The following is a 12526-nucleotide window of genomic DNA, read 5'->3' as shown; positions in this document are numbered from 1 at the left end:
TGGTCCCGTTTCACTTTATCAAACTCTGACGCTTCTGACTTAACGCCGCGGCCTCCCCCCTTTCCAGAATTATGGCGCGAGTCGTCTCGGATTTAATCCGGTGTCGCCTATCTTACATCGAAATTTTGGCCACGGCGCTCCTACGTAACCCCGTATAAATCGCGATATAACGCTGGATTATGTGCATTAGAATCCTGTCGGTCAGTATTGTGCAGGTTGGAGAACAATCGATAAGATTATATGCCGGACAGTAAAAACCCCGTAACTAATACATTCTCTAACAATACTTTTAACAAAGGATGCTCTCAATTGTTGCACGCGCTTCTGTATCCCGGCTAAGATTCACTTATATTTTTGGGTGCTAGAGCCTCCTAAGGATACCAGAACTTAGAAAAACATTTGACACACAAACGAGGCATTAAAGAGCCCAGTGTTTGAAAGTTGGCACGACACAAAAAACCACGCATCCGGGGTTAAACGGCCATTAAACATCCGATAATTTCTATCAAAACAATTTATATTTTTTCATATTTATAGTATGGAGCCCGGTTTCCGATTAATGCTTTTTTCCACTCGTCTTACGGAAGAATCGGCGTTATATACGAGTAAAAAACAATTGTTACGTATACTTAACCCCAGTTTTTGACCTTACACCTCGATATAGCCCCCAGAAGAGTATCGACACGAAAATTAGCATAAACAATTTGTTTGCCGGCAATTTTTGGATTGCCAAATATGCAAATGAGGCAAAAAGTTTGCGAAATAAGTAAACACGGCGATAAGATCCGAGTTATTCTTGCTTATACATGTTTCCGTAAACGATTTTAGGTACGTTAACCTCCTAGAATTGCAAGGAAATGGAAGAAAGGATCTAACCTCTCGCTTAGTGACAGTACGCGTAGTTGCCGAGATTCTCGCAGTATTTTTACGTAACAGAATTCTGACAGAGTCGCTTTCTGTGCTGGAAGTTCAACTGGTAGCCATTTTGAACTGGTTTAACTCAAACCAGTTTAAAACGTCTGTTTAGCGCCCCATCGAATCTATTCTCTTAAAGCCTACTCAGAGTAAAAGCAAACAGGGTACTCCGATTCAAAGTGCCCACATCTACAAATGTAAGGACGCATTGGCATATTTGGCAGTCCAAAAGGGTCCACCCACGTTACGTAAAACACGGCAATTTTTGGATGGCCAAATTTTCGCATTGGGCAACGGCCGGGGAAGGCGTCACCGGCGCAACCACCGAAATTAAACAATAATAAAAAAGTTTATTTACGGTTACGTGAATATACATGTGTATGACAAACACGGTTAAAAACAAAGACATTTTCCATAGTAAATTATATACAATTGTCAGCGTGAAGTTGCGTGCGATTAAGTTTTACGTCGACTAATTCTACGGCTAATGCCAAATTACGTAGAAAGCGAAACAAATTTCGTCCGTGACGACCAGAATTGCTATTACGTTAATATAATAATGCCAATTGTCTTTACACAGAAGGTTCGGGCGCGCCCGTTAATACTGAACTCGTTAGGAAAGTCGCCCGGGCGCACGATACAAAAATTAGTTTTGATTATGGATAAACGTTCGGCGATTATACAAATCGACGGGAACGTGGCAAAACGAAAACACAGATCGGTGCGTGCAATATAGTGTGTAACGTATGGCACTGTCATACACAATGTACAAATTATGTAGGAAACCAAAGTCACATTTACTTAGGGGGAAACGGTTCGTATATATACAATTAGTTAAAAAGGGGTAAATTATAGAAATCGTATCCCTTCTTTCCTTTGACTGCGCAGTAGACGTACACCACGTGATAAGCTGAAAATATAGAAAAATTGATTAGTAAAATACCAATAAAAAAATCTTTCAAAAGCTTTATAGAAATGTAATTAGGGCATCACAAACGTTTATACGTTAAAACCCGTGAAATTTATAGACAAGTCTCCACCAAAAACGGGAACGGGGTGTTTACACATTTGTAAGTGAAACAAAAGTATAAAAACAAATAAATATTAAGTACATTTTATTCTTTAAAATAATTATAAGACATCACACATTAAAATTTCAATACTTAATGCCCCACTGACAAAACAGATCAAAAGACTATCGTTTTAAAAATGACCTTTTCCATCCAATAAGATTTCGGAATTTCCAACGCCCTTCCGAGTTTAAAACGGATATAGGAGAGTCGAAGCTTGGGCAAAAAGGACGGATATCTCCTGTACAGTTACTGACTTAAACGATTCTCTCTTCGTAACCCAATGTCAAGATATATCCCGAAAGTATGTACTTTTACATAACTACCTTAACAGACGGATATATTAACCTATACGATATACACCTTAATTGCGCCATGTATTGTCGATGGAAAGTGGATATTTAACAATTGCACCGACAAACACCCCTTAAATTGCGCCTTGTAATTAATTTTAAAGAGGTAAACAGATGTTACCAACAAAACAGTAAGAATAACGTTAGATAAATCGTTTTTAAAAAAATTTTAACCTAATGTCCACGTTCTTCGTTAGGATCTTAGTGTAAATGGCAGACAATTAAAGAACAAAGAAATGATAATGGCTAAATCTTCCAAGGATTTCGTACTCCATGATTGTATTTTATTCTTTTTTCTTAAGATTTTTGTATTGATATGCATACACGGTAATTTATAATTTAATGTTGTTATAAATTTAATACTTCAAAACAACAGAATTTCATAAACCAAATTTTCTTACCTCCTGGTATAAAACAGATGGCACCGGCAATGAAAAACACGAAACTTTGAACCCCTAAAAGTAGTATCGATTGCGTGAAAACACAATAATAATAAATAAAAATTTTAAACAGAAATCTGTGTTTGATAATCCAATCTTAATTATCCTAGCAAGTTTACCCGACTAAATAAATTGTACCTTTTATAATTGATATTTCTAAATTAATTAATTGATGATTAAAATAACATCTATTAAAGACTAAATACATCTTCACAAATACACTTTTAATTTAATTATAATTTCAAAATCTTTAATATATAAAATATTCTAAGTACTTTTAAAATATTATATTATGCAATCTTATTTAGATGAATTAGACTGCTTCGATTTAGGGACTTTCGAGTCCGTACGGTGTTTGCGAGTGGGCCGGCGAGACGGTTACCGACGTAAACTGCCGGTCTGGTATAAATTAACGAGAACGAATTTTGAATATGTTTTAAGATGCGTAGATGCGTAAGACCCAAAAATGATTTTGAAACATTTTAAGAAAAATTCCGTAGAAATGAGATCGTAAAAATATAAATCCATTTCTCCTTTGGAATTCTGCTGTATTGTTTCCATAATAAGTTACACAAATAAAAATTTTTGCATAATGATTTTGTTAATAATTGAAAACTTCTCTGAAATAACTAAAAAAGCTATTTTTAAAAAAATCTAAAACCACTTCCTAACGTAATTTGTAACAAATTAGCTTATTACGCCGTCGACTGCTTTTGTCCGCCACAGACGGAACGATTGTCTGCATTAGATCGCATTAATCGCAATAATTATATTACATTAAATATGTGTATTATGTAATCGTATGTTATATAGAGATAATTACGTTAAAGGTTAACCTAATTAAATGGTAAGGTATCGTCCCACCGCCCCGGGGAATCCGAGTTCGAATCGAGTCGAGGTAATTATTTGCAGACGGTTTGGGTCAAAAATTTCCTCCTCGTCTCTGATGTAATCATATATATAATACTTATAAATTATTTTGTTAAAGATATAATATTAATCCAAATACTTAACGGCCAGATTTGCTCTAAAATTTAATTGAATAATGGCAATTTGATATAAAAACAGATAGTCATCTTGTACAATATTAATAATTTAATATTAAATAGTGTGTAATAATCCAAGAAATGTTTCTGCACAGTATATAGCAGATGCAATTTCATTACCAGTTAGGCAATCCAGAGCTACATTAATTAAAAACCCAGTAAGTTCATTAATTTGGTATGTAGACTAATAGTAACAAAATTGAGCTTACAAATTGTTTATGTAATTACAATGATTTGATATATTAGATTAATTTGTTGTATTCCTAAATTTTATCAATTTTTATTATAATTAAAATTGTGACCTACCCATGTCGGGTAAAACTTGAACTACAACGCCAGTGATAAGTAAACCTAAAAGGTAGAATAAAGCAAATTAATATTGTTCTTACATCTTAAAATATACATTTATTCAAATAAATTTATACGGTGAAATATTTTTAATAAACAAACAAAAAAAAGGTAAAGATTTTTTTTTGTCATAATACCAGTACATTCATTCATTTATGGAATATAAAAATCAAAAACAATAATAATCGCACGCATTCGAGATATATATCAGATTGTATAGAAATATGTTAAACGAGATATTTTATATGCTTATCTTCGTCAAATACGGAAGGTCGATCGTGTTCCGTAATGCCGATTTCCGTATTACCCTTAGTTCCGGTTGTAGGAAGTAGAATAAAAGCAACTGGCCCACTTGTTGCTGTATATTCTGTTTTACTTTTGATAAGTAAGGTTTATCTATTGCAAATATGCCACCTAAAATTTCAGACTTTTCGGCAGGTTATGTAACTGCGCTTTCTGATACAAAATATTCGCAAACTCAAATTATTAAAATGTGAAAAAATCGTGGTTTTAACGTTTTGCGATGTGGGATACGGTCGGTTCTCGAAAGAAATGATTCGCAAGAGCCGGGACCGTCGTCGAGTGTTTCGATTCGGCCCGGGAAAAGGAACGCCCCGAGCCGTACGCCGGAGGTGATGGCAAAAGTGCGACGACCGATCGGTGGTTCAAATTGAAAAACCCAACGAAGTATTGCCCGGAGTGTCGAAATAGCCTAGTCTACAGTTCGTGCCATCATTCGCAAGAATTTGAAATTGGAGAAATGCCATAAAGGTCGAGTTTGCAAGCTGCTGTCTCGTCACATCCGAGAACGAAAGACCGACTGCCAAAAACTGTAAGAAAAGTATATTTTGGTAAACAAGTGGCAGTTTGTAATCATGCTAGATGAAGGATGGGGTGTACACGAACAATTGTAACAAATCACGGGTAATAAAAAATACAGACCGTCAGATGGGAGACCATACCGAAAATGGTTCGAGGAATGTCACGAAAGTTTTCCGTCGGGCCTTATGGTCATTGCGAGTTATTGTTATCACAGTAAACTAAACATCAGAAAAGTTGAAAAAACATTAACATTAATTCGACATACTACCGGACTAACGTTCTGGAACCTCTATACCGTGAAGAGATCCCTGCTTTGTACAGAAATGACCAAACGAATGTATGGGTGCATCGAGACAGAGCTTCCGGTCATACCTCCAAATCGACCCGAGATTTCATCCACGTATTGGAATGGGAAACGGGAATCCATACCGTCCCTTTTGACGACATTCCCGTGAAGTCGCCCGACGCGGCTCCGACGGATTACCGTGCATTAGGTCTATCGAAACGAGTTCTGGGAAGCCGTCGTCCGAAAACGACGGCAGGCTTACGGAAAGCCCGTAAGGAGGAATGGGACCGTTTGGGCACGAATGTTCTTCAAAGAAGTCTTTTACAGTGGAAACTTTGATGCAGGGCTATAGTTTCGTGACGTGGCCATCGGATCGAGCATAATCGAAACTGGTGCCATGGCATTTAGGTTACTTTATAGGTCTATTAATTCGGCATTATGTAACGCGATCAACCCTCTGTAAATTACTTACGAAGTAAAATATTTCATTGGGGAAGCTAAAATAATACATAAAATACCAAAATATTTTCATATTTACACTGCAAATTGATCACAAAATGTCCAACAAGAGACATTCCATACTGAATTTCCAAAGTAGCATTTCACTAAGTGATTTAATTTTGAGTATTAAATATTGCTCAAAGTTATTAGAATGCTTCATAGATAACAAAGTGGTGTGTCACTAATAAATGTCAAAGATTCAAAAATTTGGATTCACAACCCATATTTACATCAAACTTAATTATAACAATATTTTTAATCAATAATCAGCAGATTGCAAGAAAATTCATTAATATAAAAACTTATTTTTCAAGAATTTTCAATATATATTTTTCAATTTACAAGAGTCAATTTTTTATTACCGTATTTTACGGACTATAAGGCGCTACAGACTATAAGACGCACCTTAATTTTTAAGCAATTTTTAAAAAAAAAAATACCTATAAGACGCTATGGACTATAAGACGCACCTGAATTTTGGAGGCAATTTTTCGAAGAAAAAAGTGCGTCTTATAGTCCGTAAAATACGGCATTTTAAGTATAAATGCTGTTCAAATAAATCACAATTTAATAAGAAAATGATACTCGTGCATATTTATTTTAACAATATGAAACTACCAAATTGGCAAGACATTATATCTACAGTATTTAGAAAAATTAAGATTTCGATAATCGGTTAAATGACCAGAAATTTTTATATTAATTTACTTATTTATTTATGATGTAACTCAAATCACCATAAAAATAATCTATAATTTCTGACTATTTTGTTGATCACTACATTCATTGAGCTACAATTTTTTAAAAAAATATTACAGTAAAATGCCGTAATTAGTTTTGTAGCAATTTTTATTACGTATACTTTATGGAATCCACATCTACGTGAAAGTTTTTGCTAAAATTATATAATGTTCTCGTTTTTAATAAAAGATAAAAACCATAAATATAAAGTCGACGAACCTGTTCAATAAGGATGCCAAAAAAATTAATTAATACGGAAACATTTTCGGCCTAATAAAGACTGAAAATGTTTCTGTATTAATGAACTGTTTCGGCCTATATTAGACTCCTCTGCTAAAGAAACGGAACGGAACGTCGATAGAATAATTTTTAAAATTAGCCAATCGGAGAAGAGTTTTTATGGCGTAATTAGTAACAATTAACATTAAATACATATAATTTTATCAATTAAATAAGTTTATTAATTTTCTTATAGAAATTATAAATATTCTGTGCATTAATTATTCTTTTCCACGTGTTCTCTAATTGAAAAACATCCCGGGAATTAATTACATTGTATATTTGCATTTTCTCTAAATATACCATCTGTACTAGCAGATTGATTGGACAGTATTCTCTTAGTTCATAAATTAACATCAGATTGTTCCAAAAAACTTTAATGTCATATGACCATTGTGTCAGTGGTGCAATTGTAATTATTCCTATTAACTGACATATGTTCTTTAAAGCAAATATCTGATGATCTAGTCTAATTGTAAAGAAAGTTTCTATTATATAGATTCTATTTCTATATAACTTTATGATGTAAACTGTTTCTCAAAGTTATGTAGAGATAGGATTTATTTCATTCACATTATAGAGATTGTGACACACGTCAAAGTTGGTTAACTACAACAAGAAACTTAAATTATTGCAGAACAACGAGGACAGAATAGTTAAGATGAACACACCTGAAATGTATAGGATCCTTGTTATTGATGAGAAGTTTAACACAAGAAATCCAGTCTGTACTTAAAGGATTTAAAGAGCACAAACATACCATAAATAAGAAAAACCTGATTATGGCTTTGCCTGCTTATGCATATGAATCAGAAGTCACAGTAAATTTGGAAATGGTCAAACTGAAATTCTTCTATTAACACAGTGCAGTTGAGTGGGCTCAAACTACTTGAGATTTTTAAGTCCTAAAGAAAGGGGCTGCATTGATTATAAAGAAGCCAACTCCATCTTCACAGCACGAAAGACAATTTATGACATCCCATAAAATATACAAAGCATTCTTTCACAGCTTTTTCCATATGTTGAAATTTTATTTCAATTTATTATAATTAGTTTGATTATTGCATGATTATTTGTGTCTATATATTTATGTATTACATTGATTGGTTGTGATTTACAAGTGGAATATATTTTGAATTTTTAAATTGAGAGAAACTGGTTTAGAACAACCTGCTTTTGAATGTATTCTACTTAGAACATTTCAAGTTCAAAACATATTTTGTGCAAAGTGTAGCTTAATGAAGACATATAAAGGAAGTCAAAGAACTTTCATTTACTTTCATTGAAACTGTTATACTGGAAGTAAAAGGTGTTTTATATTTTCCAAGCAATCTATAGTTCCAGTTTATTTTTGTGTATTTTCAATTACACTTCATTATATTATATAAGTAGCAATCTATCTATAAACCCTTTATATAAAAAACTATTATATAATCAATAATAATTCACAATAAATTTGAGAATATAGACCATTCTCTTCCTAGGATAATCACCTTAAGAGGTGAATTTCCTAAAATCTATTCTAAAGATAAATCTCCAAAAGACAACATATTAAAATACAGTAGAGAGTCGTTTATCCGAACACCGGTTGTCCGAATGCTTTCCGGTCGGACTGTGTCGTGCCGAATCGAACTTTTTTGATACTAGATTTACTTCTAAAGTATAATTTTTATGTTTTTATATTTTTCAATATATTTATTTTGTTTGTACAAAATAAAGAAATAATTTTTAACGATACAATAGCCTCGATTATTATTATAAAAATTTTCATTAGGCTTAAAATCGACGAAAATTTGACACGAAGCAACATGCAACGGAGAAAAATTCAACACAAAGCAACACTCGACAGGAGAAAAATTTCAATATCGGACAGGTTAATATATTTTTTCGTACATAATCGGTTATCCGAACAACCCCAGTCCCCAATTGATTCTGATAAACGACTCTCTACTGTACAAGTATTTAAGTTTCAATGATTTATCATAAATCGGCAATTTAAATCAAAAACATTCTAAATATTAAAGATTGCATTTTGATAAAATATATAGTTATTTAACTACATAAATTACATTCATTACATGTTCATATTCAGAAACAGAACATGTATTTATATATACATTCATATATTGTTTCATAGATTTAATCTATTTCCAAAAACCTTATGTCTTATTTTCATACTATTGGTTTCTGTACATCAATGTAACTTACTGTGTTGGCTAGCAAACACTGTAATGTTTGATGTCACATTCCCCTTGCACTCGGAACAGAGTTGTCGATAATGTCACCTCGTGGTTGTGACAGACGTGCAATATGGCCATATCTGATAACAACAAGACTATCAGGCTTTATTAAACTACTTTACTCCATTTGTTGTTTTATAATTAAAATGATAGAAAATAAGATAATTAGCATTTTGTAATTGAAATGACAGGCTCTTTCCAACTTTAAACCAAAGAACATTGATGGCAGTTCCAACATACACATTGACAGCAGTCATCACCATTTTGTTTAACCAAAGCAGTAACGGACCTATACATCATTGGCAATATGTTGCCAGTGTTAGTGCAGCATTTGCTAATGGTCTCATAAACAAAGACAAAAAGAACGTGACCATTGCTAACATTGCTTCAACATTAGTATACCAGAACACACAGATAGTTTTAAACTAAGAAAATTGTAAATGCATTCATAAATTTCTGAAATGTTCTCAGTGCCTTTAAAAAAAAAAAAAAGTCAATGTAGGTAAATGTGACAGAAATAATTGCAATAAAATGATATGTGAATAGTGTGACGTCCGTGGATTTACGCATTTATCGGACATTAAACTTTGTCGGAAACTAAAATACATCCGACAGAAGAACGCTCCGGGTGAGTAGATCGTTATCACCATTTGCGATAGAAGCAGATGGAAAAATTGACATGTCCGTGCCAACTCAGCACTATTAGCATCAACATTTGACAGTCAGGTGACCCCCCTTCCACACGACAAGGGGATAAAAGCGAGCGTCGCCAGAACTCGGGGAGAGCGAAAAAACAGGAAGTTAGATTGGGACATCGTACGTCTCCATACATCGGACTGGATCCAAGAAGAGGAGAAGACATCGACGACACCCACCGCTTCCATGAAGAACTGTTATCACCGCATATAGCTCTCCTCTGACTTTAGAGGTAATTATCAGTGGACTGCGAACTATCTCCCTTGTAACAGAAGTAGGAATAGCTGGCATAGAGTAGACTCAGCGGTTGTTACTCATAGATTTTAAAACCTTATGTTAACCACATTTAGTGGCACCCAGCCTATATAACCTATATCTATATGTATTTTACCCCGTGTAGCCTCATGTACTTTAGTGTTAGCCGTATAATAAACTTTTATTTTATTTATTAAACCCGTCTCCTGTCTATCTGAGGACGCCTGCCGACTTACCGACGCACCTCCCCACTCACTTTTTGCCCTCCTAGCCATCCAACGACAACGAGGTCGGGTTTTACCAACCCGTGCAGTGTAAGTGGTTATTTGGGATTAACCCGACCCTCTGCTTATCTCACAATAGCTTAACATCACCATAAACTCAGACTTACTTATTAACAACCATGTTCAAGTAAAAAATATACTTATAATAAAATACAAAATGCATTAAAATATACAATAATGATTAAAAAGCATAAAACAACAGATATTTGCTAGTAAACAGTAACTAAACAGACAATTTGCATGCAATTACATATTCAACCAGAATAACAATTGTGTTGCAATTGTACAATTTCAAAAGGAATACTTTATAAATTGATTGTGCAATTATCTCAGGAAATTAATTTATGTAATTTATGTAATTTATATTATTTATGTAATTAATGTAATTTATATACGACCAATGTTTCAAAAAATACACTTACGTAAAACCAGATAACCGGAGTGATTAGTATTCGGGTCGCAAACATTTTCGTAGCCTCTTCTAGGCTCTTCTTCAGGCTTAGTAGTAATAAATTCAAAAAGGAATATATTCAAATTTATTACTACTAAGCCTGAAGAAGAGCCTAGAAGAGGCTACGAAAATGTTTGCGACCCGAATACTAATCACTCCGGTTATCTGGTTTTACGTAAGTGTATTTTTTGATTGAATCACCAGTGTGTAAGGAAGATTGAGACCAATGTTTCATGAAATCAACACAACAAACACCTAAAAACCAGCGAGAATATTAAACACGAAGTGCAAATGTTTTCGTCCATGTTAAACGAACATCGTCAGGCAAGCAAACTTGTTAAAAACACCGGGGGTTACCAAACACGCACAATATTCTCACTGGTATTTTAGGTGTTTATTTTTATATAATAACCAGTTGTTAAGTAGCAGCTGTCAGATGACCAATGTTACATTTTAATAAATCAAATAATTGCCATTACTTACCTAAACCGATAAATAGAAGACCAAATGCTGCCAACATAACTTTCCAATTTTCTTTTACTTTTGGATGCTTCCACCAACTGAAACAATAAATCAAATTTTTCTATTATCAAAAGTAATGTACACTTGCGTGTTGTGGCATTACTAATGGTGAATTTAAATTATAAATGAGTTTACAAGCACTTTCGATAGCATAAAGCTACCATCGTCAGGTGAATGTTAAATACAACTGTCAAATTTTTGACAGTTGTACTCAACATTCTGACAAACGGCTTTCAACATTCACCTGACGATGGTAGCTTTATGCTATCGAAAGTGCTTGTGAACTCACTTATAATTTAAATCCACTATTGGTAATGTCACAACACGCAAGTATAATTTTCTATTATTAAATAAAATTTATAATATTCTTAAAAATAATATCTATACACAATCATTAACAAACAACAAATAAATCTGGGTGACCAAATGAAAGCAGCTCTCTCAAAAGATAGGATGAGGAATTTGGCAACACGAATAAGATTTGACGATGCCACAAGCCAGGGTTGCTTGTGCCTTTGACTACTGAGTTCAAAGTTTGACTAGCAGCATCACTAAATTCACTGGCTCTTTTGTTTAGTGCAATCAATCTCCACAGCCATATCTAAATTGATTAGAAGCTCATGCATTTGTCAACATAAAATGTTCAAAATTTTTTATTCTCACATCAATCTCCAATAGCTATAGAACATTATTATTAAAGTATTTTAAAGATAAAACCAATAGCTCAAAACTTGGAGATTTCATTTTAAATATCAAGTTTGTAATACATTTCTTTAAAGTCATTTTATCTATAAAAATCAGTATTGTAAATTATTAGCTAGAAGGGAAACTTCATACCTTGATCTGGAATCATATTTTTCTTTACCGTACACATCACTCTGAATTAAAGAATCACTATCTTTAGACAAGCTCTGTAATATATAAAAACACAATTAAAATTTTACACTTTAATAAAATAGCTAATGAAAAAAAGATAGATAGATCTTTACGAAATTTTTCTTGTAACTGAAGTCCTAATCCGAAAGAACAAAGTAAGATAAATTTTATGAAATACAATATTTTGTAATTTTTAAAAGATAACTGAAAATGTAAAGGGAAATCTTTACTATTTAGAAAATTTCAATTATTATTGTTGAATAGCACTTTGTATCTAATTTTTGTAATTACATTATATACTGTAATAAGGTACTGTACTTGTGTAATTAAATAGGCAATCATTTTAGTTGGTAAATACTACAATTATATCTGATCAATAAAATGAGTTTACTTTTTTATTT

General features: G+C 33.1%; 1 protein-coding gene across 1 annotated transcript in view; it reads right to left on the bottom strand.

Annotated features, from left to right (window-relative positions):
• Positions 1-1245: 1245 nt before the first annotated feature.
• Positions 1246-12526, bottom strand: part of LOC136968923 (transmembrane protein 134) — a 28928-nt gene continuing 17647 nt past the window's right edge. Inside the window, exons 2-6 of the mRNA XM_067262992.1 lie at positions 12087-12160; positions 11211-11287; positions 4131-4175; positions 2740-2793; positions 1246-1825 (exon numbers count right to left, since the gene is read on the bottom strand). Coding sequence (XP_067119093.1) covers positions 1746-1825; positions 2740-2793; positions 4131-4175; positions 11211-11287; positions 12087-12160 — 330 coding nt within the window. The 3' untranslated portion in view covers positions 1246-1745. The remainder of the gene's footprint in view (positions 1826-2739; positions 2794-4130; positions 4176-11210; positions 11288-12086; positions 12161-12526) is intronic.

This window comes from Centruroides vittatus, unplaced genomic scaffold, assembly GCF_030686945.1.
Source record: "Centruroides vittatus isolate TY-2023 unplaced genomic scaffold, ASM3068694v2 contig_166, whole genome shotgun sequence".
Classification (NCBI taxonomy): Eukaryota; Metazoa; Arthropoda; class Arachnida; order Scorpiones; family Buthidae; genus Centruroides; species Centruroides vittatus.
Note: the sequence above shows the minus strand (reverse complement) of the source record. Positions and strands in the feature narration are given on the sequence as shown.